General features: G+C 38.7%; 1 protein-coding gene across 1 annotated transcript; it reads left to right on the forward strand.

Annotated features, from left to right (window-relative positions):
• The first annotated feature begins 21 nt into the window (after window positions 1-21).
• syt9a (synaptotagmin IXa) lies at window positions 22-25,077 on the forward strand. The gene is made up of 7 exons (XM_086070672.1): window positions 22-498; window positions 6,026-6,524; window positions 7,190-7,745; window positions 17,760-17,880; window positions 17,975-18,146; window positions 18,271-18,400; window positions 23,502-25,077. Exons 1-7 carry the CDS (start codon window positions 351-353, stop codon window positions 23,568-23,570), a joined length of 1,695 nt encoding a protein of 564 aa, XP_085926798.1. The 5' UTR covers window positions 22-350; the 3' UTR covers window positions 23,571-25,077.
• Window positions 25,078-26,840: the final 1,763 nt, after the last annotated feature.

Here is a 26,840-nt window from a genome sequence, read left to right on the forward strand (position 1 = left end):
CACCCGTCGTCCGCGGAGGCGCGCGCGTGCACGTTCCAGCACCGTGGACAGAGCGCCACGCCGCAGTGTCAGTGCGTGGATTCAACCGGTGGCTTTCCAGCGTGCGGCCGAGCGTGACAAATGAGTGAGCGGCACACAGCCAGATGCGTTTACTGCACACGTGGGACACGCCAATCGCTTTTTGGCTTACTTTTGGTTTGAGTTTTTCATTTGTAATCGTCCATCGCGTGGGTAGGCGTGCCGCCAGATGAGTGCTGGGCTGGGCTGCGTGGAAAAGCTGAGTGTGAGGAGAGCGGTTGGCTGTGGTGGTGCCTGAGAGAGCCTCCATGATTTAAGGATGCTGTTGGGAAATGCCTGGAGACAGAGATGACGAGATTTGTCAAAAGGCACTTGAACTCCTCTCTGATCTTTGTTCCAAAGGGGAAGTGCAGAGCGAAAACTGCCTGGATTTCATTTACTATTTCCGCGATTTGGCCAGGCCACGCTACACGGACTCAGGTGAGGATCAGCTTCATTAAACGATTTGAAACGAAATAAGGTCAAATGTGACTTTGTTTGAATGTGCACGTTTTTAACCTGTTTGCCATTTCTTCTGTTACCCATTTCCCAGTAGCCGTTGCTTTGGATTTTGATTGCACTATAATGGGATCATCATAATCTAATTTTGTTTGTCCAATCACAGAAGGGTGACATATTTTTAACATTACTGAGCATGTTCCTGCTTGCAGTAAAGCCACACTTATCTTCTATGAAAGTTGGATTTGCATTTGTGCGTGTGTGCGCGAAATCAACATGGATTTATCACTGGACTTCACTGAACTTGCTAAAACGTGTTGCAAAGGGGAAAAAAAGAGGTGTGGATTTTCTCAACATTGGCTCACACATTCAGTCACGTGAGAAAATGAATGGTACGTTTCGAGCACCCAAGCCAGTGCGTGTGCATGTGCGAACGCGCGTGCGTTTGCAATGGAGACAGAGAGCGAAAGCAGAGAGCATGCAGTGTTTAAGTGCACATTTTCAACATGTCTGTTTGATCAATTCTCATCATTTGGTTTGAAATATTTGACATTATCCGCCATCCCATGAAGTCATTAGTAAATATCTGCGTTCTTCTCTTGGACATCCTCCTTTTGCTCACACTCAAAAGGAAGTCATGAGGTTAAACTAGAACACACCTGTCCACAATGATAAAGAGTAAAGAGTAAAATGATAAGGAGGCATTTATGACTCCGAGGAATGGTGCAATATTTGCAAATAAACTTCCTGTAGAAAAATGACAGCTTTAGGGATCTGTAGACTAGGGCAATACCCTTAAATTACTCCCTGGATACTAAGAATAATTGATTAATTGATTATTGGGATTTTCAGTAACACCTATTTGGCATCATTTGCTTGACTTGAATCTTTATCTTATGCTTGACTTTACCTTAACCTGCAATTATTACCTTGGAATTAATTTTTAAAAGAGAGAGAGAGAGAGAGAGAGAGAGAGAGAGAGAGAGAGAGAGAGAGAGAGAGAGAGAGAGAGAGGAGAGAGGGAGAGAGAGAGAGGGAGAGAGAGAGAGGAGAGAGAGAGAGAGAGAGAGAGAGAGAGAGAGAGAGAGAGAGAGAGAGAGAGAGAGAGAGAGAGAGAGAGAGAGAGAGAGAGAGAAGAGTCCAATGGGGTAGGTTCATGTTGCAGGATGAGAAAACAAGGTGTGGGCAGTTCCACCGATGTTCCAGTGACTCAAACAAAGTCTGTATTGCACCTTTTTCCAAAATGCTACCAAAAATGTCCACTTACAATACAATACGGTGGTGCCTTGAGACATGAGTTCAATTTGTTCCTGACATCCTGGATAAATGAAAATGCCCATAGTGTCAATATTATTTGTGGCCGCCATTATTTTCACAACAACCTTTACTCTCTTGGGCATGGAGTTCAGAGCTTCGTGCGTTGCCACGGGAATCTTTTTCTACTCCTTTATGACGACATCATGGAGCTTGCAGGTATGCGAGACCTTACGCTCCTCCACTTTCCATTTGAAGACACCCCAGAGATCTTCAATGTGTGCTCAATTTAGACATTTTCACTTGGGGGTGTACTCACTTTTGTTGCCAGGGGGTTAGCTAGTAACGGCTGTATTTTGAGTTATTTTGAGGAGATGATACATTTACACCATTCTATGAGCTGTACACTGACTACTTTTCATTTTGTGTCAGTGTCATTTTTTTCAGTGTTGTCCCAACGAAAGATATAACGAAATATCTGCAGATGTGTGGGGAGGGGGGGGGGGGGGGGGGATTGTACTCACTTTCGTGAGATACTGTCTCACACTGAGGGAATCTTCAGACAAATAAGAAGAGCTTAAGAGGGAGGCGTTCTCAGATTGCCTTCTCAGCACTAGGTTGCCTCCTACACTGCTGCATCTTTGAAGGGCCCCATACTCTAAAATTGCCTCACTCTCTTTGTGGTTATACAGTCTCCAAATCCTTCTAGATGACGATAGATTTTGCTCATGCTGCTCTCTGGCAGCCTGTCGCTGTCTTCACATGGCAGGTCTCTCCATTTGTCTACATTCCGCTTCCAAACCTCACATCCTCTGGTTGGTATTCACAGGATCTCTGAGAGCAGAGAGGACTCTTTGTCAGTTAGTGTGTGAAGCCTTCTGATGGTGCCCACACACAAGTCTTGTTCTCACTCGTCGCCGTGATTTAGTAGACTCAAATTATCTTAGCCAATGTTATCATAGAGAAGCACCATTTTATGATTTTAATTCAATATAACAGGTAGGGCAATGTTTGTACTTTTCCACAAATAATTATTCAACACTATACTAGAATTATGTTGACTCAAGCTGGAGTAAAAACAATTGAAAGGACTACATTTGAAAATATACCAAGAAAGGGCAAGAATTTTTACAGGATTAAGACAGGCACAATGGGGGAAAAAAATATCTGAAGACATCAAGCATGATATACTGTATACTAGGGGTGGGAATCTTTGAATGTCTCACGATTTGATTTGATTCAGATTTTTAGGCCTGCGGTTCGATTCAGAATAAATTTTCCATTAAGAAAGATTTTTTGATTAACCTAAAATAAAATTAAGATGTTTTTAGAGGCATTATTGGCATCTTACAGAGCAAGCTACAGTGCAGTAACGTATGGTCTTAATGGGGTGGCGTGGCTCAATGGTAGAGTGGTTGTCTTGCAACCCAGAGGTTGTGGGTTCGTTCCCATGCCATTGTGACCGTGTCAAAGTATCTTTGAGCAACATACTGAACCTCCTGTTGCTCCTGTTGCTACACCATCAGTAGGTGAATGAATAGTCGAATGTAAAGCACTTTGAGGGCCTTGTAAAGTGGCAAAAGCACTATATATATGTACCATTTACCATTTAGTTCAAAGGTATCATTTGGGAAAGGCTGAAAAAATAATTTCCAAGGAATTGAATATACAGTTTAACACAATGAAGACAGTTGTCATCAAGTGGACAAAATACTGTAAAGCACAACAGTGACATTGGCAAGAACTGAACATCCCTCCAAAATGGATGAACTGATAGGAAGAAAACAGGAATTTCTGGCAAGTACATATGACCAAAATCTTCTTCATGTCTAGGACATCCACGCTCGGTTAAATTGCGCAAAAACACACTTGAAATCTTATGTTTTATGGTCTGTTGTTGAAATTTTGGCACGCCACCAACATTTGCATTCATGATTTAAATACTGCTCATTATTATGATAATGGTTATCTATATCCAAAGGTCAAAAGGCAGCTGCTAATTTGACACTTTTGGACAAGCATTGTAGAAAAAGTTAGTTGAAAATCTGTTCCAAAACTATAACTCTATGAAATGTACCGACTTTATTCACCAATAGCACGTGGCAGAGTCAAGACACAACCTGAGTTCAAGTCTGCCACACTGCCCTCCCACAGAACGAGGCGAAACGAGCCAATAATAGGTATTGTCAGAATGATACAGCAGACAGCACTGTGCTAGAGCATATGTGTGAGCATGATCTTAACTTCAAGGGAGGTGGTGAGGTCATTTGCCAATTAATCACAGTAGCTAACAATTTGCCACTTCATTTTCCTCAATCATTAGAAATTGGAACCATCTTCACATATAGATACCCATGCTGCTTTTCCCTGCTGCTTCTCAACAGTTGTTGCTGGGCAACAGTTGAGTCCTGCACATGCAGATTAAAATGGTAATGAAACAATATTAAGAGCCTTATTTCATACAAGAATAATTAAATGACAATGCTTGGGAGTCCCGGAGAGAGGATGCAGTCTTTGAACAGCCACAGGAAGAGCATTAATCATGAAATGACCACACAATGCAAAGCTAGCTGCCTATTATATATATATATTGTTACTGTGAATCCAGAGGTGTTTTATGATTTTGCATTTACACACCACTATAATGGATTTGAAATCAAACTCAAGATCCAAAATGGCTTTATGCGCATCAATCAACCGTAAAACTTCAAAATCACTTATGTAGAAACAAAAATGCATATGCTGTACTTTCTTATGTTCCAGCAGCTTCTTTTGATATATTTCATGCATCCCACATGAGACATTTAAGAAATGTTTCACAAAACCTTTGATGATGATTAGCCCGCTCTTCACCCCGCTGCATGGGGACGAGCACACCATCTTGGCGTAAACAAGAGGTGTCCAAACTATGACCTGGGGGCCAGTTATGGCCCGCTATCCACTTTTAAGCGGCCCGCGGCATATACTAAAAATGATACCTGCTTCAAATAAATTGGGTTTATACTGTACAGCTTTTCTAAATATCGTTGCTGCTATAAGAAAAACATTTGAGACCATTTTTGTGTTTAATTTTTTTTTTATTATTTTAAACATTTTTTAGATGTCTGCATTCAGTTTCATCCCAAAAATTTAAAAAATGACAAAAATTAACTTAAGTGTTTTTCCACATAGCAGTGCCAATATGCGAATTAACAATTTACAAAGAAACAAGTAACAACATTTATCTTCCTAACACTGCAATGAATAAAGAGGTTTAGTATAAATTGAAATTGAAAAAAGTTTTCCTGTCAATACATCACACAAATGATTTCCGACTGCTTTAAAAATGGTCATTTTACGGCAGATTACCGTCTTTGTTCTAAAAATAGAGAATGAGATTCAGCTGCTGTTCAGTGCGACGCTGATATTTTCTGGTGGATTATAGGGTCTCAAACACCCCAAACTCTTGTACAATCTTAAACTATTTGCCTTATAGATATCTGGTCGCATAGCACTTTTGCAATAAAAAATTATAAAAAATATGCAATTGCTTGATTGACTGATTTTGGTGTGCTTGATATAGTTAAATAATATTTAAAAAAATCAAAGTAGCCCTTGAAACCTTCAAATTTATTTTGTATACGGCCATGGAAGAAAAAAAGTTTTCACACCCATGGTGTAAACAAAACCCACCATTACACACTTTCCTGCTATTAAAAATAAACATGAAACACTTTTAGAAAACCATTGTTCGGAAGTGTCTGGCTTACTTTAGGTAAATGTTAGTGTATCTCAACATGAAGCATATTGTGTTACTGCTATTTTTGTTTTTGTATTAGAGTTCTACTTTTTTCTTTTGTATCAGTACATGCTGTGAAGATGACAAGTTATTTGTTGTTTGGCAACGTATTAGGAGTTACAGATCATTTTAACTTCCTCTTGCAGAGATTTGACGCCCCAGGGGATAATTGAGAGACTATCTTAATCAAATTCAGGACTTAAGTTCACTGCGATTATAAAATGTTGTGCCTGTAGAAAAGCAGCATTATTTTTACTTGAAAAGAACTGGTTGGGGGAACCAACCATGGGTGGGCTACATTCCAGGAAACTACAGCAAGTGAGAAACGCAAACACTCTGGATAGTGCCCCAAAAGAACACTAGTGGATCCAGTGGGCCCATTTCTATAATACAAAGTCAATATCGTAGGAGAGTGTTGCATAAAAGCAGAAATGGTTGCCTTTTGTTCAAACTCCTGTCACTTTTTGTCTTCTACAGATGTGTCGGTGAGTCTGCTGTCGCTTGTCGTGACAGCCTGCGGCTTGGCTCTGTTTGGGGTCTCCCTGTTTGTGTCTTGGAAGCTCTGCTGGATACCATGGAGGGAGCGTGGTCTCTCCCCCACAGCCAAGGAGCCCCACGGGGGGCACCTCAACCCAGCCATGAGCCCTTTACCCTCACAGCCTGTCCCGAGGCAGCCAGTCTACACGGCCGTGGACCCCCCGGCCCACACCCTCCGTGAGTCATCCCACTGCTCCATCGCCAAGGAGCCAACGCCTATGGCATCGGTTGTATCTGTGGAGGTTCCGGTAACTCCCGTATCGCCGCCTCCTGTCGCCCTGGCCGCACCGGAGGCAGCCATGAAGATCAGTCACACATCTCCAGACATTCCACTAGATGCCCAGGAAAAAAGTCGGGAAAACGGGGTTCATACCAACCCTCGGATTCAGAGACAGACGACAGAACCCTCATCCTCCGGGCACTCCATATCAGAAATTGGGTCAGTTATTGTATCATATATGTTTAAAAATTTGTAAACCATAAGTACTTGTATCACTGGTTTTCAGGTTATGTTTTATCATATAGGGGGGGTGGACCACAATCCTGTATCTTTTAGATGTTTCCCGCAGGATCATTATCAGAGCAGAGCTTGCTAATGAGCTGATCATTTGAGTCGCCCACCTCTGATATAGATCAAAGGATAGAGGAAAAATCTCAATGAAATAACAAAGGACAAGTTCAAGCATGTGTTCAGCAGGTGGGTATTTATGAGGGCGTGGTGAGGATTTAAGTTAGGAATCTTCAGCCAACCAAACAACTTTATTTATATAGCACCTTTCATACATCATAATGCCACTAAGGTGCTAAACAATTAAAACATCTACATTACAAAAATGAAAAACACCCATCCCCTCAACAATAACACACAAACATGGCGGGCACAGAGAAACCATGTGAGGAAAAGCACCCAGGAAACCCTGGAGCTAAAAACTATAAAAAATAAAATAAAATAAAAAAAATGAAAAGCTAAAAGAAAACAGAATAAAAGGCAAAAACTAAGCTAAAAGACAATATGGTAAAAAGAACTGGGAACTAAAAAAAATGAAATAAAAAGACTCCTATGTCACTCTAATGATGTTTGCTGTTGACCTTCTTTGTCCACAGACAGGGCTCCATCCGCCGGCATATGAACTTGTCAAACCCCGACTTCAACGTGGCCCAGTTCCAAAGGCAGGACTCGCTGACTGGAATGGGCCTGGGGCTCGGGCGCCTCAAACCTGAGCTCTACAAACAACGCTCTCTAGAAGGAGACGACGGAAGTCACAGAGGCGGAGGATGCGGGTGCCTCCATTTCATCCTCAAGTTTGACTGTGACCTGGAGCAGTTGATAGTTAAGATCCACAAAGCAGAGGACCTCCCAGCCAAGGATTTCTCTGGAACCTCTGACCCTTACGTTAAGATCTACCTGCTGCCTGACCGGATGACCAAGCATCAGACCAAGGTTCACCGCAAGACGCTAAACCCTGTGTTTGATGAGGTTTTCTTGTTTCCTGTGGCCTACTCAGAGCTTCCTACACGAAAGCTGCACTTCAGCGTCTATGATTTTGACCGATTTTCACGACATGACATTATTGGCCAAGTGGTTGTGGACAACTTCCTGGATCTGGCAGATTTCCCACGGGAGACAAAACTCTGCCGGGAAATCAAATACGTCTCCACGGTGAGTAATTAAAGGCTTTAAAAATGAGGCAGCGTTAGAAATTCCAACTTTCTTTTTAATCTAGAGCTGAAAACTACAATTCTTCAAATCTTTACAGCCACAAAACTCTCTTTTAGATACAGCGCCATCTGCTGAGACTTCCCAGGAAAATCACCAGTAAACGCAGAACTGAAAAATAACCGCGTGAGATATTATTGTGACTCGATTTTGAAGTCATATTCCTGTGCCCGAGCTCAAGTTCAAACACGCAAGCTTGGTGCAAATGAATGTACCCTAATATAAAGATGTAGAAATCGGACGTCAGACAACAATGGAGGCATCCATTGTGAATGTAAAACCTGAATGAAAACATTGCATAATCAATATTTCATCCAATCAAAGGGACTGAGAGAAAAGACAATTAAACTACCCTTAAAAACTCACATTTTCTTTGATGAATGCAGTCTGTGATACACAATCAATAAGACACAGATGTTCCAATTAAAAAGGGACCCATTTTAGTAGCTCTCTGCTGTAAACTGAAAAACTGAAAATTAGAGGTGGCAAGAGATAGATTTGGACACACTTTAGCTTGTAATCTCAGCAAAGACATTTTAACAAGCTTGTAGTAGACTCTCATGTGCAGACAATATATTCTATTTTATTTTTATTGTCACTCAGAGAGGTATTCATTCAACCGTGATTATTATCTGCACTGGTATAGCGATACATTGCATCATACTGCGAGGAGTTTCTAATATTTGAGTCACCTGAATCGGGTACATGAGAGGGTGAAAATATATGATGTAGTGCAGTTATGATTCGCAGTAAGCTGCAAATAATGCTGCAATAATTCACTTTTTTTTGTTCGCTGAATACAATACAATCAGTGTCAATCAAAACTGAGGATAATCTTTAGAAAGATACGGCGAGTGTATTTTATATTGTGTGAACTTGGTGAACCTAACGTAGCCAATTAAAAGGAATTTTGGAATTAAAAAAAAATATATCATTGATTAGGGACATCATTATCAACATAACAAAACATTAACAAATAGAGCACAATTTAATTAATTATGGTCTATATTTGTGCGTACATTTTCCGATAGGCATGAAATGTCAGTGTGAATTGGAGTCTTCAAACAATTAAATCAAATTAAATACCCGAAACACACAAAGACCAGAGGAAGCAATAGGGGCTGTGTAAAGAAGTCATTAGCAACAGCTTCAACATACTTTTTTGTGCTTGGTCTCACTGGAAGGAAAAGGAGTAAAAGCTGCCCGTGTAATTGCAAGATCTCATTTATTGAAATTACAACCTTCAGCAAAAGCAATCACACTACACAATGGCTGAGTATAATGTCTCCAAAAGACTTTGAGTGCATTTTGTATTGTTAGAGTAGACAATATTAAGTATTGTACTCTTTGCGTGTTCAATTAACTGAATGGTGAGATTCTGTTGAAGAAGTTCCTTTGCAAAGGTTTTAATTACCAGAAGCTTCTGGTCCACATAGACAAACCATCCAAGCGATGTCTCTGTTCAAATGTGGCTCTCTCTCCAGCTCACATCGTTATTTATTCACAAAAAGGGTTCAAAAAAAGGTCAGCCCACAACACACCTGGTTACAACTGAATACAAGAAAATCCGTTCCTATGGGTATAAATCAGATTAAAAAGAATACAATAATAATAAGCCTGACTCCCTTCCGACACAGCAAAATCCCCGGAACCTCCCTTTAGATTACGAATGAATAGACAGACCCGTTGCTCTTTCTCATGAAAGTAACACAGATAAGAATATAGGTCTATTCATACAGCCATACTGAGTTAACATAATTATAAACGGCTAAAATATAATTTAAAACTGAAAAACAATGTTAATAACTTAACAATCCCTCATTTGAGCTCATAAGAGCTCAACACATTAAAACATTTTTTTTTTTCAATGGTTGTGTGGTAAAAATAATTATCCTTAAAACATCCCTTTAGCAGAAGAGGAGGTAGTTTAGCAATCATTTGACATTAAAAAACAATTTGATACATTTAAAAGATTTTTAGTGAAATAAGCATAGCATATGTGAGGCTTAACATAAAATGTTGTTCATTAAAAAGTGTCGCAATGTATCGGCAGACGAATATGTGTTCTTTGAAGCCATCTTGTGATGAAGTTCTTTGAAGGTCTTTTTTTTTTTTTAATGAAAAGAGTGTCGCAATAGTTCGTCTCTTCTTTAAGAATTTGGGGTAGACTACCCAAATTCTTCAATTTGTCACCTGGGATTATTCTGCCCAAAATGTGACTGATCAAAGGAATGATTGCCCAAGAAAAGGCACTTGCTCTTGATCCGTTGACTGATGTCCTCAAAGGTGTCGAATGATGTCGAAACGGCCGCTCCAGAACGATCACTGGGTCAGCTGACGTGGCTCCAGGTCGGAGGTGATAAGATTGATGATCATCAGTTGATGAGATAGCCGAGCCTGGCACGTCTCCGGAAGCCTTGTAGACCAGATGTGGAATTTTCTCTGTGCAGAGAACTGCACAAGATTTCCTCACCAACCCCCTGGGGCCGTTCTCCTGAGTGCAGAAACTTTTCATTTTTAGTTTCTCATAAACTCACATAAATTTTATTTGGAGGAAAAAACCCTGATAGTTTTTGTTAGTTGGGATTAATAAATGTTATTTGATTAAGATCCATAGGTCCTGTGCTGTTGGAACAGGAAAATATCTATTTTTGTGACATTAAAATAGAGCCCAGCCCTTGATTGAGTTGAATGACATTCGCTCATTCATTAATATAAGACAGAGCTTGTAAATATTTATCTTTCAAATAGGTTTTGTTCAATAATAGGTAATTTTTTTACCATGACTTAATTTGTTCTAAATTTGCATAACTGTGCCTTTCATATCTCTTATTCTCTTCCCAGAATCCCATGACCGGCCGAATCCTGGCATGCTGGGAAAAACTCACATATATTCATATTATCTATACTCTTTTGCAAACACTGGGCTCCAAACATTACATTTTTCAAATATGATTCTGAGATAAAAGATATAATATAATATAATTACCTTCATTCGGCGAATATGCATTATTGTCCTTGCTTGCTTCAGACTTACTTTGCGATCGATTTCCTCTGATAGATTTCTTCAAACTGTGGATTATCATTTTCAAACTCATCCTGTCAATTGGAGTGTAGGCCGATACCCCACAACCTTTTTAATTTCGTTTTTAATTTTCTAACTCGTCTACATTGGTTAAATTCTTAAACATAAACTCCCTCATTTGACAAAGATCCACTGATTTTTTCAAACACGTCAAGATAAAGGGAGGACAAAATAGAGACCTCATGACTCAAAAGACGTCATAAATAACTCAACCCTCTAAATCAGGCTATGAGATAAACAAAAGAGCTACAAAACACTATAAAACTAAACATAAGCAGATACAACTTAAGACACTAATATATGATGACTTTGGGGCCATAAAAATAGAGGTAACCATATTACTCTAATTCTCCTAGAGTCCCGAAAATTATTTAAACTGCCAATTCTCCTAGAGTCCCGAAAATTATTTAAACTGCCAATCAACCTCACCTCTTTTATAGATTAGTGGGGCTGAGGATAAAATCATCTTCAAACTGCTAATCTTTCACATATTAGCGGGGCTCATAAAAAACACAGCACACAAAATATTTCTGGGATTTATAAATCACAGTGCTGTTAAAAAAAAAAAAAATCAAACTTAGCCATCAAACTCTTAGTTAGTCTTTTACTCGTTACTACTCATTCTATTCTATTATTTATTTTATACTATAGCTGCAGCTGGACGAAGTCCAAAAAAGTTCCTCACGGGGAAAATAAAAATATATCATATCATAACATATTAATAAAATTCCCATTGTACCAATTCAGAAACTGATTCTCCCAAAAATATATGCAAATTTACATATGTCGTTTTCTGAAATATCTTGCTATAGATCACAGTTCCCCACTCAACACATTAAAAATGCCTTGCATATCACTATGTAGCATTTTACTGAATGGATCACATCTCATTCCGACCACCAACTTTCTTTGTCCAGACCCCCAGCAAAAGGCAGGACGACAGCTGTTGTCAATGTTCAGTCCTGGCCAGCATGGCGGCTGTTGTGGCAGCAATGTTCAGAGCAGGCATTTAGATTTCCTCTGGATGCAAAACAGCCATAGGGGAGAAGTCACTAGAATGAGGCGTATACACAGTCACTGGGCATTGAGGAATTTGAACATCATGTTTTTCTTAGGCACAGGACGAGAAGACTGTTGCTCTGCGGCTTTTGACCTTTGATCTCTGCCACATCCATTCAGACGCTGTCTGCAATGTGGATCCGATGACACACAGTCTTTCTGAGAGCTCACCTGATCAAAAAATGCACATTCGTTGATACAATGCTTTAAAAATGCCAGACTGAGGATATGGGATCATAGCAAGACAGTTCACTCCCTGCTTTCTCAAAAATGTTTCGTAAAAAACACAGCCTCTTTATTCATTTCTCTTTTTTTTTCAATACCTCTTCAAATAGCTACTAGCCATACAACGTATCAGCAGCTGGGGCGCATCAGTGAAGGCCATCAAACCCTCATCTGCCTTGGAACTCAAACATCAGTTTCTGAAATGACACACTCAAAAAAATATATATATTAAAAATCATTATCAACATGTCAATTCCAAAAACATTCATAACTCCTTATTCAACTATCTTACTTCCAGCCACAGCTATAAAGATGTAGGCATAATTATATCAACTCTCAAACAAAATGCCATTATTTTATCATTACTCTTTATTCATTTGTCCCGAAAAGGGAAAGTTAACAAATTAACCATCATCATCAATCATTAAAGTGTAAAGATTTATTAGCTCAGTCAAATACTATTACTTATTTTATATTGTTTATCATTCCTCTCTTACCATTTTGACAAAAAAAGAGTCCCATTACGAGGACACATTATGCTCACAGCGCACAGCCCAGCCCCCACCTTTTTTTCTAACCTAGAAACGGGGGAAGGGGGGGGGGGGAATCTTAACATTATAAATCGCAAAACCTATTTTATCATATTCCCATTAATAAAACAAACGCCACTATCACAACAGTATCATCTCACACAAAACAACACCAAACTTAGTTAAAATATTAAAGAAAAACAAACAAAATCCCCATATGCACACTTCTCACTTACAAACCCCCACCTTTTTTTAGAAGCTAGGTCACACACTCAAATGCATACGCACACACTCTTCAGTCATTATAAAAAAAAAAAAACGGTGTTATTCCTTCAATTCGTTGTCTACAAATCTTATAGCATTTAAACTGCAGTTTTATACGGTGATTTCAGTAAACGGGTAACTTTGAACAACCCATCCGTAAACTGCTCCACAAATGCTGGAGTCATTTTAGCATCAAATTCAGCCTTTTTCCATTACCAACAAAGAAAATACAAAAGTCTGACATACCATTTTGTCCAGCGAAAGCTTTGTATACAATCGATCCATAGTTCGTTTTTTTCATTGTTCATCGACGCTTTTATTTTTCGCTGAACCGGAAGCGCATTCAGGACAAACCATTCTGTATCCGGGTCGAAATCGCCTCCATTTTGTTTATAGTTTTTGATGTATACATTCGGATTCAATACAGTGACGTCTCACTTTCAATATTAATAGTTCAATATGTTAACACATATGGCCACACACAGACACACATAAGAATCACGTGACCTCTCGTTTATACACAGCGGTTACCCAATCCCGCTGAGCTAAACTGTTCTCCCTTTATTGCAAAATTTTTGCAAGGCGCTTTATTAAATAATGAAATTTATCACGTGCTAACGAACTCAACCGTGGAACAAAAGAAATTCAAACGGGAATCCTGACCTCAAACCACAATAAAAGCGCCAAAAAAAATAAAAGTTACACGTAATCTCTCGATTGCAAATACAGTAACACAAATCCAATTATTACTGTAATCAACCTGGACCCTCAATACTGTTCAATTTCAAACAGGCGCTTTTTCAAACAAAAAAAAATATTACGTGTTTAGGACGTTTTCACCAATTGCCATGAACAATTATGATAATAGTCCTCAAATCGGCCAAAAACTGCCAAAGCAGAAGCGCAATACTATAATCTACAGGCTGCACTTCAATGCACCGCCTCACGACGTGTGTAGTTCAATATCGTCGGAATTATCACAACTCACAACATCAAACTACAACTCGTTCACACAGATCTCTTTTAAAATTTAGATAATTTGCAAGACGAAAAAACCAGCTGCAGCGGACCAGACAGACAAAATTTCTTCTACGTGGATAAAGATCTCCACTTACCGGAATTAATATGGCGCCAGAAATTCCGCCCGTCAGGGAACGCCGCAGCCTGCTCAACGTCAACAACACCATCCGTTTGGTTCAACGGAGGAGACCATTCGTTATAATTCAGCGTCGGCGGTCACCATTTGTTAGAGTAGACAATATTAAGTATTGTACTCTTTGCGTGTTCAATTAACTGAATGGTGAGATTCTGTTGAAGAAGTTCCTTTGCAAAGGTTTTAATTACCAGAAGCTTCTGGTCCACATAGACAAACCATCCAAGCGATGTCTCTGTTCAAATGTGGCTCTCTCTCCAGCTCACATCGTTATTTATTCACAAAAAGGGTTCAAAAAAAGGTCAGCCCACAACACACCTGGTTACAACTGAATACAAGAAAATCCGTTCCCATGGGTATAAATCAGATTAAAAAGAATACAATAATAATAAGCCTGACTCCCTTCCGACACAGCAAAATCCCCGGAACCTCCCTTTAGATTACGAATGAATAGACAGACCCGTTGCTCTTTCTCATGAAAGTAACACAGATAAGAATATAGGTCTATTCATACAGCCATACTGAGTTAACATAATTATAAACGGCTAAAATATAATTTAAAACTGAAAAACAATGTTAATAACTTAACAGTATCCACACAGGGAGCTTTTGCTGGTTCGGAAGGGCCAGCTTAATATTTTTGCCTGCTTAATTGGGCCAGGCTAATATCAATAAGAAGTTATTGATATCAATCCCAATTTTTTCAGCACTTCCAAACGTAGTCACATTGGGATGCATTATGTAAATGTGGTCACATTTGTTTATGGTCATTTTCTACATCATGGTGAACCATCCAAAACGGAGTGTGTGCTTAAGGCAATTTTATTTAAATATTTGCTAACATACTGTATGAGGCTGTTGATCCTGACATCAAATTTTGTGAGTAGCAGTAGGATTTCATGGTCTCACATTCATCTGAATGCTAATATCCGTATCATTACAGCTGGCCTCTAAAAATACTGTTTATTTATTAGTGACGCTAAAAAGAATCAACTTTGAGTGTGCTTTATCCAGACCATCAAAGCACAATGCGTGCATTTGCGTTTACTCACGGAGGCAGCGTCAATAAGGATGAATAATTATAGAGTGAGCGCAGATGGATGTCAATGTCAGCCACATTTGTCATCTTCAATTCTCTAATATTACTTTGTGATGGCTGCTGACCTTTATTCCTGGTGTCATCTCATCTTGTATTTGATTAATATTAATCTATTGCCTTTTGTTTATTGGAGCGTCAATAGTATGAGCTCCCAAAAAGTTGATCGAGATGTTGTTCTCAGAGACTTGTGCGGTTATTGATTTTGACAATACTGATTTGTGTGCAAAATGTGAACTGATGTTTGCTTATGGGCCTTGCCATTTCCCCCATGTCGATAGTCAATCGGTCCTACAATAGAATAGCATGTGTCAGTGGCATATGATTGGCTGTCTTGTGCTTTCCAATCATATGATGATCTGTTTTCGTTACCATTCCTGGAAGCTCAGCTCCGGCACACACAAATACACGCACAGCACAGACTGTTGCACACTGTGCACAGTTTGCCTTGTCGCAAAAGCCGACACAGTCTTTGTAAATACTGTACAGTACATCTCAGCAAGAGAATTAGTTGCAGCCATCGGCAATTTAAGCAAATTCAATCGACTGGAGAAAAATTAGAGGGTAATTGCTGCATCAATATTTCCTGTGACGCCGACCATATTGTGTGTTTCATTGCCAGAGTTTACAATCTGCTATAGCAACATGATTGAGAATGCATTCACTAAAGCACAATTTTGCTCATATGATATATGCACTTATTGTCACTGTATCCATTTTATAATGACATTTCAGGTGCTTGTCTCAATAAAACACACAAGTTTTAAATAATTAAGTATATATAAAAAAAAAGAAGAAGGTAAATACAAATAAAATGAACTCCTTTGTTTTGCACGGACAAATTGACATATGAAATATTTTTCATTAAATGAGACAGTATGTAAGATTTCGTGCCAACTAGTCATCTCCCTCTGCTTTGCTCTCACTAACTTTGGCTAGCTTCTACCGCTAGCTGCTCCTGTTAGCCACTCCAGCTAGTTATTGCTAGCCATTCTTGCTCACTAGCTCATTCGCTCGCTTACTCCAAATAACAATTGGTAGAAATTAGTGTTTAGTTTATTTAAAAGAACAAACATTAAACAGAACATTAAAAATGGCTGCGCCAGATTTAGCACAATGCTAATTATGAACTGTAGTTCCCAAAGGATACAGAATAAGGCACCGTAAGTTCACCACTAAATGGCACTAAATACTATAAACTGTCCTTTTAATACTTCACACACAACTTCTTAAAGTCTTGGTGAAAGCTGTTATTTCCAGCTATTAGTTTCTACGGGGCTTGTTGCTAAATGTAGCCCTTGTGTGTAAACGTAAACCGTAAACGCAAGCGTCAATAAAATGCGAAGAAAAGGCAAAATAGATAATGTTAGAGTAGACAATATTAAGTATTGTACTCTTTGCGTGTTCAATTAACTGAATGGTGAGATTCTGGTGAAGAAGTCCCTTTGCAAAGATATAGTTATAACAGAAGCTTCTGATCACACAATTGAAGTCACCCAAGCAGTGTTCTGTTCAAAAGTGTGTTCCTCCTTCAGCCCACAGTACAATTATTTGCAACTCAGTGAATACAAGAAAATCCCCCTTCTCCTCCCATCAGCAAGTTCAGCAAGTTCCCATAGATATAAATCAGATTAGAGAAAAACAATAATGCCTCCCTTTCCGACAGAGACAGGTACCAGACACATACACTCCCTTATTTTCTCAGGCGTGTGAGACAGATACAATAGACAATCCCATTCATTGAGCTCCACAGCTATAACTAAATCCAAAACGGCTAAAATATAAATTGAAACTGAAAAACAATGTTAATAACTTAACATTAACCAAATACAATGAAAGATTCTGATAAAGATTTTTAAACGTGCAATAATTTCTGAAAAAGCTAAACTAAACTAAAACACAAGTATGTTAATGTGCTGCAATAATTCCATGGAGTAGGATTATAAATAATGAAGGGTAATTAAATACCATCATCTGCTTCTGTAGAGAATACTACAAGTGCCTTCTCTCCCCACTTCTTTTTGCATCTTAGCGAAGAAGATGCACTATTTTTTGTTATTTTTTGTGGTAGAGTGCCCATGTGATTAATCGCAGTAATGCTTTGGCTCAGACTCAAACACCGGGCCATGATTTATTGAGCATACTAATTGCATGTGCATCAGTATAGCTCCTTGAAATGCCCACTTGCACAAGTGAAATTCCACCTTAAAAATGTTTTGCCTCGTCACATACAACAATTATGTGAAGCAGTTCAAAGCAAATCAGACACTAGTTTTGCACCAGATATATTTGTGTGCTGCTTCTCACCTCTTCTCTGAGTTATTTAAAGAGCAAGTGATAAGTGTGCTTCTGCCTTTCTTCATTCTAACATACCGCAAGTCTCCATTTGTGCAGAAGCAAGAGCATGCCTTAATTAAAGCATTCTCACATCCCTGCACACTTAGCCCATGCCATAAAAACCGTAGTGAAAAAGTAATGACCGTTTACCTTGATTTAATATCAATCATATGATTCGTGATTTGTCTTTTTCTTTTGAATCTTTTAGGATAACGTGGACCTGGGTGATCTCATGTTTTCTCTGTGTTACTTACCAACTGCCGGAAGACTGACCATCACAATGATAAAGGCTCGCAATTTGAAGGCCATGGACATTACGGGTGCATCTGGTAATTACAAGCCTCATTCTGTTTACATGACTTGCTTTGACTTGTGTTCTGAATCTGTTTGAATATGGTCTATTTCCCCCCCAAAACCTTCCAGATCCATACGTGAAGGTTTCACTCATGTGTGACGGTCGCAGACTGAAGAAGCGGAAGACCTCCACAAAAAGGAACACTTTGAATCCGGTCTATAACGAGGCCATTGTTTTCGATGTTCTCCCTGAGAACATAGAGCAGATCAGCCTGTTGATTGCGGTGATGGATTATGACCGGTGAGAAAAGTGGCTTTGACTATTGCAAACTTGGCAATCACACAAAATGTTGACCTTCTTTCCTTGTTAGTCACTTTCAATATTGTATAGCATTATTGTCTTGTCTTTGCTCCTGTGTGCACAGAGTCGGTCATAATGAGGTCATCGGCGTGTGCCGCGTTGGCAACGATGCAGACAACCTCGGTCGGGACCACTGGAGTGAAATGCTCACGTACCCACGAAAACCTGTCGCCCACTGGCATCCTCTTGTGGAGGTGATGACTTGATTAAGATCCGTCTGTTATGTGTGTCTAGCAGGACTGACATTTTCAGTATTCTAACATTTGTTGAATACAGTGGAACCTCGGAGTTCGAACGTCTCGGAACTCGTACAAATCGGACTTCGGCCAAAAAATCGGAGTAAAAAATGCCTCGGAGTTTGACCGCATTCTCGGAATTTGAACATCCAAGCGAACCCAGCAAAGCCGAACGTACCTTGATCGGGTAGCCGAGTGATGCCGAGCGATGCCGAATGCTCACGTTGCGCTAGTGGAAACGAAGCGCTGCTTATTTCCAGTCGGAGCGGGTAAATACTCCCGAAGGTGCTCTGTACATTCGCGAGTGCATTTGGATTTTTCCACGACAATTTTCTTCACCCTGGGCCCAAAGAAAGACAACAGTGCCGGTGGCAGAAAAGAAAAACGTACAGTGCTACCAACCAAAATGGATTTAAGAAGGAGATTATCGTGCCGTTGTAACTGCTTCCGTAAATACTGGCACAAGGACCCCCCTTAGCTGTTCAACAACGTGCCTGACGCTAAACAGCGCACAAGGACCTCTGGATAGTCAATATGCCCAATGTAAATTACACTAACTCAGCATTAAACTAAAGCATGCATTCATTAACATAGCATTTTTCATCCACTAAGGCAATCACATCACAACAAAAAAGGTCAGCTATTCTTTATTGTTTAAATACTGTACATGTTTTTTACATAAATAGTAATTAAAATAGGAATTTTCTGTTTTTGGAGCTTGGGAACGGATTAATTGCATTTACATTATTTCCTATGGGAAAAAATATTTTGGAAGTTGAACAATTTGGACTTTAAACACTTCTCAGGAACGAATTATGTTCAAACTCCGAGGTACCGCTGTACTTAAAAATGCTAGAATGGAACCTAGAAATTTAAAACGAGCCACTAGTTGTACAACCTGACCAAAATGTTTGGGAGAATTAGTCCTCAAAAGTTGTCCAGGAACGTGCCTTTTTCATCACACATGAGATTTTAACAAGACAACAATAGTCAGTTTTCCAACCAATTGTTTTGAATTTTTTAAGCGAATTTACTGAAAATGTGCAAAACGGACATGCGACTTATGCCCATTTCAATCTGTTCTTCTCTTGTGAATATTAAAAGGCGACTCCGCTGCTGTAGGTGGCGGTATACACCATAGAGATGTGATCCAACAGTAATTTAAAAGAAGAAGAACACCAGGAAGTGACTGCGCCGTGCAATGACGTTGTATGAGTTTTCTTTTGTAATTCTTGATAAACCGTAACGTTTCTTTGCTGTTTCCCATCTATATTCGCTTCTTTAATTAATTCCAAAAAGATTTATGTTTCGTCGTCCCCCCAAACATACCCTACTTTATCGTCCGACATTGCTTTGGGACTACAAACGTACGTGTGACGTAATAGCCGGTCAAAACATAGCCAAAATTCGCATTCTCCTTTTTTTGATACGCTCTAAGCGTAAAAAAAACAAAAAACTTTTTTTTTGCAAATTTTGGGCCGTTTTTCAAATTTCTAGCGTTTTAATTCGGTTTAATTTTTGCATTTCTTGAAATTTCGAATAGAAATGGGTGGATGTAAACCAGACTACTGACATCATCAGTAAGAAAAATCTTTCTATTTACATTTCAAAGAATAGCTTAATAATGAACTAGTTCATACATTTGTACAGGAAATTGCCGACTAGATGATGAGTATGGGATGCCGAGCCTTTTATTATTTTTAAAGGTAAAATGCGTACATCTAATGAAGTGGCCATGCAGTGAGTCCATATTGGCAATGTGCAGAAATTGTCCAAGTAAAACAAATTGAAGTCTGGACTCGGTGGACGCATTTTAGAGTCTAACCTCGGGGAAAGAGGTTCAAGTGTTTTGGCTCTGGGGAGACAGCTTGAAGTGGAGCGAGAGAAAAAGCTCTCTCTGCCAGGCTTGGCTTCAATTCCGAAGCCCATGCCTTTGAATTAATTATCTGCAAAATCGTGAAAGTCTTTTGTCAGAAGGAAAAGAGGGCGTTAAGAGAATTCATCACCTCATTAACTTCCTTAATGAGAAAGGGTAGACTGCTGGTCAGATTCTATTGTCACTGTGAATGGTGGCAAGTGGACCTCCTAAGTACAGGAACAAAAGCAGGCATACAGTACACTTTATTTCCTAACTAGAACTTTCAACTCAACAAATTGCTTAGGGATACTGTGACTGAGCTGAAAATGTCCCAAAAAAAACCAAACTACGAACCAAAGACTATAATAATGGCTGGTTTGTCTCATCTTATCATTGTGATTATAGACTAATAGTGCAACATGGACGACACCAGAGCAATGTCACTGGATGCTTTTGCTTTCGGAAGAACGAATGCCAGAATTTTTTGGCAGCTTACAAAAGTACACTACTCATAATCAGAGTTGGATTTCGCATAACAATGCTCCCAAGAAACACTCAAATTCTCTCTCTCTCTCTCTCTCTAGATATTAGAGATATACCGATTATCATCATTTTGACGAGTATCAACATCACTGTTGGTTTCCTTCTTTTTTTTTTTTTGTATTTCAGAGCCAGCAAGTGCCAAGGTTGAGAAAATGAACACCTCACTCATCCGAAAGAGACACATAACATTTTGATTGAGCTTAAGTCCTTGAGAGATGGCACAGCTATGCGGTCCTTTCATAAAACTGCTTAGCAAATTGAGCAGTAAAAGCGTAAGAAAAAGTGAAGAAGACTGACTCACACATGATAGCATTAGTTTGAATGGTTGGCTTTTAAATGTCAGTCAATAAAAAATAGAATTAAATAGCTGGACTTGAAACAAGCAACTAGAAAAAACAAAAAAAACAAAAGAGTGGTGTCGCACAAGAAAACATGGTGAGACAAAAAGACCGAACAGGGAAGGAGACCAGCAAAAAAGCAATTGAGTTCAATGAAACTAGTTGAGACCATGCTCGCAACATCATTCATAGCATCTCATGTTTTGTACTTATCAAAAAGCTCCCTGCTTTCCTCCTGGCTTGTACCAGTTACGTCATTTTAAATCGTTATCAGTATTCTTATTTTAAATAGCGCGGTGGGAAACTAATGAGAGGGAAAGGCAAAGACAAAGCCTTGTCATGATTTGGCCTAAGGCAAGATGAGATGGTTTTTCTTCCACTGGAAATACAATCAACTTTCTATGGTCAGGTCACATGGCTGTTAATAGAAAAAAAAAGATGGTGTGCAATTTTCTTATAATAGTCACATTTTGTTTGAATTAACCATGAAAAGAGAAAAATAGACAATTTAATCTGTAGATTTCAAAGGCCTCCCCTTCGCAGTGGCTGCAGTAATACAGCAAACAACCACCAGGTAGCAGTAATGATCCTTTGACTTACATTTTATTGACCTCAATAGTGGCCGAGCAAATGATACATTCTGTAATCATGTTCAGTTAAGCAACATTAAAAAAATAAAAAGCTATGTTAAGAGCCATTTTTGTCATCTGTAATTAACGCAGGTCTGTCATATTCTCCACTATTAATCCACACTTTTACATCACTACTGTATTATCAAAATATGTCTGCAACTTATCATGAGGGTGAACAAGGCAAGCTCGAGAGCAGGGGACGATTTAATTGACACAACAAAACATTTGACCGATTCTGTCATCTCAATCTCAACAAGCTCGAACATTGATAAAAATGGCATAGCTAGCCACTATAGCCAGCTAGCTAGCTGAAGTTTGCTGCTCTAAATTTAAAATGTTTGTTTGCACCCGTGGTAGCCAAATACTGGTTTGCCTGGCTTATTTACAGCAGACATCTTCAGTTTAATCCAACTTTTCTTCACAATACAATACATTCATGAACAACCTTTCGTCACAGTATCCTTCATTTCAAGCGGGTTAGCACTTTTGCTAACGCTACATGCTAACGAGCCGAGATCAATAACAGCATAGAAACCCAACAACAATGGGACACAAAAGTTAGTTTTGAGCTAAAAGATGAGAGGAAAGCACCTAAATGGCTGAATGTCTCATGAATGTAAGCAGAAATTGACACTCAAACACATTTTTGTGTAAATCTTGTATACTTGCGCTTAGGCTTTGCCCAAAAAATATTCTCAATAATAACATTAAGTAAAATGCCTTTTTAGTTCTTGATGTATTAAAAATCAGAAACATCTCATGAAGTAAATAAAAGGCAAGATGGAACGTATTGCACATGTTCATAAAAATGAAAGTGTGAACTGTGTTTTGAATTAAATCTATTTGGGGGGGAAATAAAAATGAAATTATTATTATTTTTTTGGGATTTGTTGGAATTTAGATGTTTCTGGGGTTGGGGAAGAATTCTGGTTGGTGGCCCGATGGGTGGTGTCTGGTCGGTGCTGGATTTCACTTTCCTTTGTTTTCTTTGGTCCCCTCGGGTCTCCTGACGGCGGTGTTCGGTTTAGGTGAACGGTATGGGATTTTTTCTAATAGGTTTTTGGTGAGCTAACAAATACACGCACGCACGCACGCACGCACATACACATACTCAACCACATACAAAAATATATATATATATATATATATATATATATATATATATATATATATATATATATATATATATATATATATTTTAAAAAAAGAAGAAAAAATGCAAAGCAATGATGATGACATTACCGAATGAACAATACTGAGCTCTTTTAAAAGAGAGAAAAAAAAAAAGTAAAATGCCTTTTTAGTTCAGAAACATCTCATGAAGTAAATAAAAGGCAAGATGGAACGTATTGCACATGTTCAGCAACATGAAAGTGTGAACTGTGTTCTGAATTAAATCTATTTGGGGGGGAAATGAAAATGAAAGACCCGTTCTGGCCCAAATTCAGAGCTAAAGCACTGTTAAAAACACAATATTTGGAAATAATCCAAATAAAAAACAGTGATCTGGCTCTGCATTAAAAACAAAAACTCCAGTGAAATGTCAACTATGAAGTACCCCCTTGGTTGGGAGTTTTGGTTGGCTTTATTTAAAGTCAAGTGTTATCTTTGGGGAGTCACTATATTTGCCTGTGAATACCACAATATTTATACTACCAATATTTTCCTTCTGTGCTTTTTTTTTGCAGTACCAGGGGACCACAGGTAGTAGCCAGGGAGGATCCTGTAACTCTCTGAAGGCACCTCCCTCTCCATAGCCCAGAATAACATTTTATGTAACATCTCGACAGGCCCTCGGCTCAGCCTTGTGCTGCTGTGGATTACTGCACATGCACAATGGAGAGAATAGTGCAGCCATCCAAGATGATTCAGGATGGAGAGAGACACAACTGGATCAGTTGCATGTTGAATGATCACATTGATGGATGTTTTGCTTTTTATAATGTTCCATGAGAAAAAAGCGGCATACGAAGACATCCGTCGTCTGTCTTCCTGGGTTTACACGAGTCACTGTTTTTACATTGTCTTGTTATTTGTCTTTATCTGAGGTGAATCTGTAATTGCAAAATGTTCTTTACAACCAGTCAAACTGCCTTTCTCCTCTTTCATTTGGTGGTGATTGGTGCATGAGGTCTTGCTTGTTGGGATATCTCCCCTTGTTTGTTTGTTTGTTTGTTTGTTTGCCTCGACTTTGGGCTTTTTATGTGTTGTTCTGTTTGTTGACGTGTAGTGAAAGTTGATTTCTCAAGAAAGTGTTTGTCAATGAAGAAAAAAAAACAACAACTAAATATTGTCAGTAAATATGATGAAATCAAAAATAGCCATTTTCGATCCAATTTTACAAGCATAATTGTTCTCTTTTCAAATTGATACTTTTTTTATTTTTATGCTTTGACACGTTAACAACTCACACGCACTTGTTTACCTAGCAGATTTGAGAATCTTTCAAATAATAGGCCCACATTAAAAAATAAATAAATAGATAATTATACAAGAAGAAAAAGTCAATACTTGGGAACGAAGCTTAATATTACAAACATAAATCTTCATTAAGATTAAGACGATGGATGACGTCTCGTTACATACTTGCAACAACGGACAAAGTTGGTGAGAGACGGTGGCTGCTGTGTACATATGTGTTCATATACGTATATACAATATAAGAGTAGACCTCAAATATTGTAATTAACAATAACCCAATAACAAAAGGCCTTCAAAAATGAAGAAAAAAATTCTCGGATGGAACAGCTGCTTGTAGAAGCAGATTGTGAATTCCAAAGAATAGTTTAAACCCTAAAACCTGGAACCACATCACAGTCATCCCTTTCAATGCTCCATCAGATGGATCTCAGCCCTGGCACTTCGGACACAATCGAATGTGTTATTCATAATTTGTCGAGATGTTGTCCAACCCTAAAATGGTTGTCTTATGACAAACTTGTGTTTTGGTTCTTATTTGCATGCAAACATGAAATGGCTGAAGGTGATCCTATTGTTGGTCTGGAAAATAATAGCAGATTTCCACACTCCCCCCCATTGTAATCAATTCAAGAATGACTGCATATGATTGGACATCAAAACATTCTTTTTTTTCTCTTCCAGTTCCTTGTCATGTGACCTAACAAATGTTCTTTGATCTACTTAAAATGTTTTGAGATTGCCACGTCTCTCTACTGGGCCTATGTGGATGTTATTTTTAGGCTAGCGCTGTTCTGTTTTACCTGTTTAACGGAAAGCGGTTACAATAAAGCGTTGTAATTGCAATCAGATGACTTTCCGTCATTTTTATTCCCAGACACTACATTATGCTTGAAGGTTTGAAATTAGAGAATGGAGGCATACTTTGACATTTGTTTTATTACACTAAAATGCCATACAATCAAATACTCGTACCGTGGGGAACGTTTTGTATTTGTTGTGTAAGGTCAAAAACTTACTGACCATAAAAAAAAAAAAAAATGTTTTTTTTGCAACATTTGAAGTACTGCTGTAATGCTAATTAAAAGTTTATTATATCAACCAGACAAGGGATATGACATGATAAAAACTAAGCTGTCCTTTGAAAAGTCAAACTGAAATCTGAAGACTAAATTTCAGAATTAAATCAAAAATATTAAAAACGTTTCCCCATTAAAAAAAATAAATAAATGTGCAAGTGTACCTAATGTTGTGGCCAGTGAATGCACATCTGAGTTCAATTAACAAGTGAGCTGTTTCATCTTTGGCTCTCATTGATTTTAATGATCAGATCTTCATGAAGGCATCTTTCGTTCGCTTTCGTGTGTCAGATTTCCACATGAATAATGCTGTCATACTTATAAGTCAAGGGTCTCCTTATGCCGTGGCCACGTCTGGCCTTTATGCGTCCGCACAAGCTTGTTAATAACCGCGACCTTGACCTCTCCACCTTTTTGACTTCTGATTAGACCTCGGCCTGTCTTTTCATAGCGAATAACGTGCAAAACGGCACAAATAAATAGGGTGGAGGTGGTATTATTTTTCAAGCACAAGATGTGTGTGGGTTGCTTGTGAACATCTCATTAGTGAGTGTTGCATATGATGTGACACCCGTCTGCGTTAACTAGTAGCCAGCCAGGATGAAGCAAACAGAGGTGAGAGTGTTTCTTTGCACAACATCTTACTTGGTGGTGTAATTATCTGTCTGATATTTACTCTGTATAGTCAAACACACTGGCAGAGAAGTCAGCATGACCTCTGAAAATATTAATACATAATGCAACATATCAACTTGTTGTTGCACCTCTTATCCAGGATCAAGTATCATTACCGGTTCTGCGGTCGTCATATTTTCCATCTTTGGTGGTCAAAGATGAATGATGATGTCAATGTTGAGAAGTTACCGATGTGGTCAGATGTAAATATGTGTCTCATGGAAAGTGGAGATTGAACAATTTCACTTTCCATGGCCGAGCTCGTTTCCCTCTGTGGCTTGTCACACTTATCATCATCTTCGGATTCCCTCATTTGTACTCACATGTTTCACTGTAAACGTAATTGTCAATGAGGTTTTCATTTATGGAAACTTTCAGTTTGAAGTGGCACGGCCAGTTCGTCACATTAACTCGTTTCAACAGTGTAATATAATAGTGATGCTTAACTCATTCACTGGCATTGACGGCTATAAATGTAAAAAAATCATTTGAACTATTTATATTAGTTTAACCTCCCCCCCCACACACACACACACTTTTGTTAACAAGAGTATGAAAACATAGATTTTTTTTTTGTACATTTATATATCATTTTTATTGTACATTTAGAACAGATATAACATTTGTGATTAATCGTGAGTTAACTAGTGACGTCATCATACAGAAATCAGCGAATTACTATTGAGATGCTGAAATCCGAGTGTTTGGACAATTTTAAGTTATACAATGGCTCCAAACGCTGACTCGATTATTGAAACAATTGTGGATTCATGTTGTAACCCATTAGTTGTCGATTTGACACCTCTACCTAAAACCTGGATTTCATCGGGCCATAACAAAATTGCCGTCAAATTT

The sequence above is a fragment of the Leptonotus elevatus genome, chromosome 3 (genome assembly GCF_054856555.1).
Source record: "Leptonotus elevatus isolate MCC_2025b chromosome 3, RoL_Lele_1.0, whole genome shotgun sequence".
In the NCBI taxonomy this organism is placed as follows: Eukaryota; Metazoa; Chordata; class Actinopteri; order Syngnathiformes; family Syngnathidae; genus Leptonotus; species Leptonotus elevatus.

What these genes read in the sequence shown, in the direction of transcription:
- syt9a (XM_086070672.1), top strand. Translation starts at nt 351, where the DNA reads ATGCCTGGAGACAGAGATGACGAGATTTGTCAAAAGGCACTTGAACTC. An exon ending in GCCACGCTACACGGACTCAG is followed by an intron (nt 499 to 6,025) that starts GTGAGGATCAGC and finishes TGTCTTCTACAG; the next exon opens with ATGTGTCGGTGAGTCTGCTG. An exon ending in CACTCCATATCAGAAATTGG is followed by an intron (nt 6,525 to 7,189) that starts GTCAGTTATTGT and finishes CTTTGTCCACAG; the next exon opens with ACAGGGCTCCATCCGCCGGC.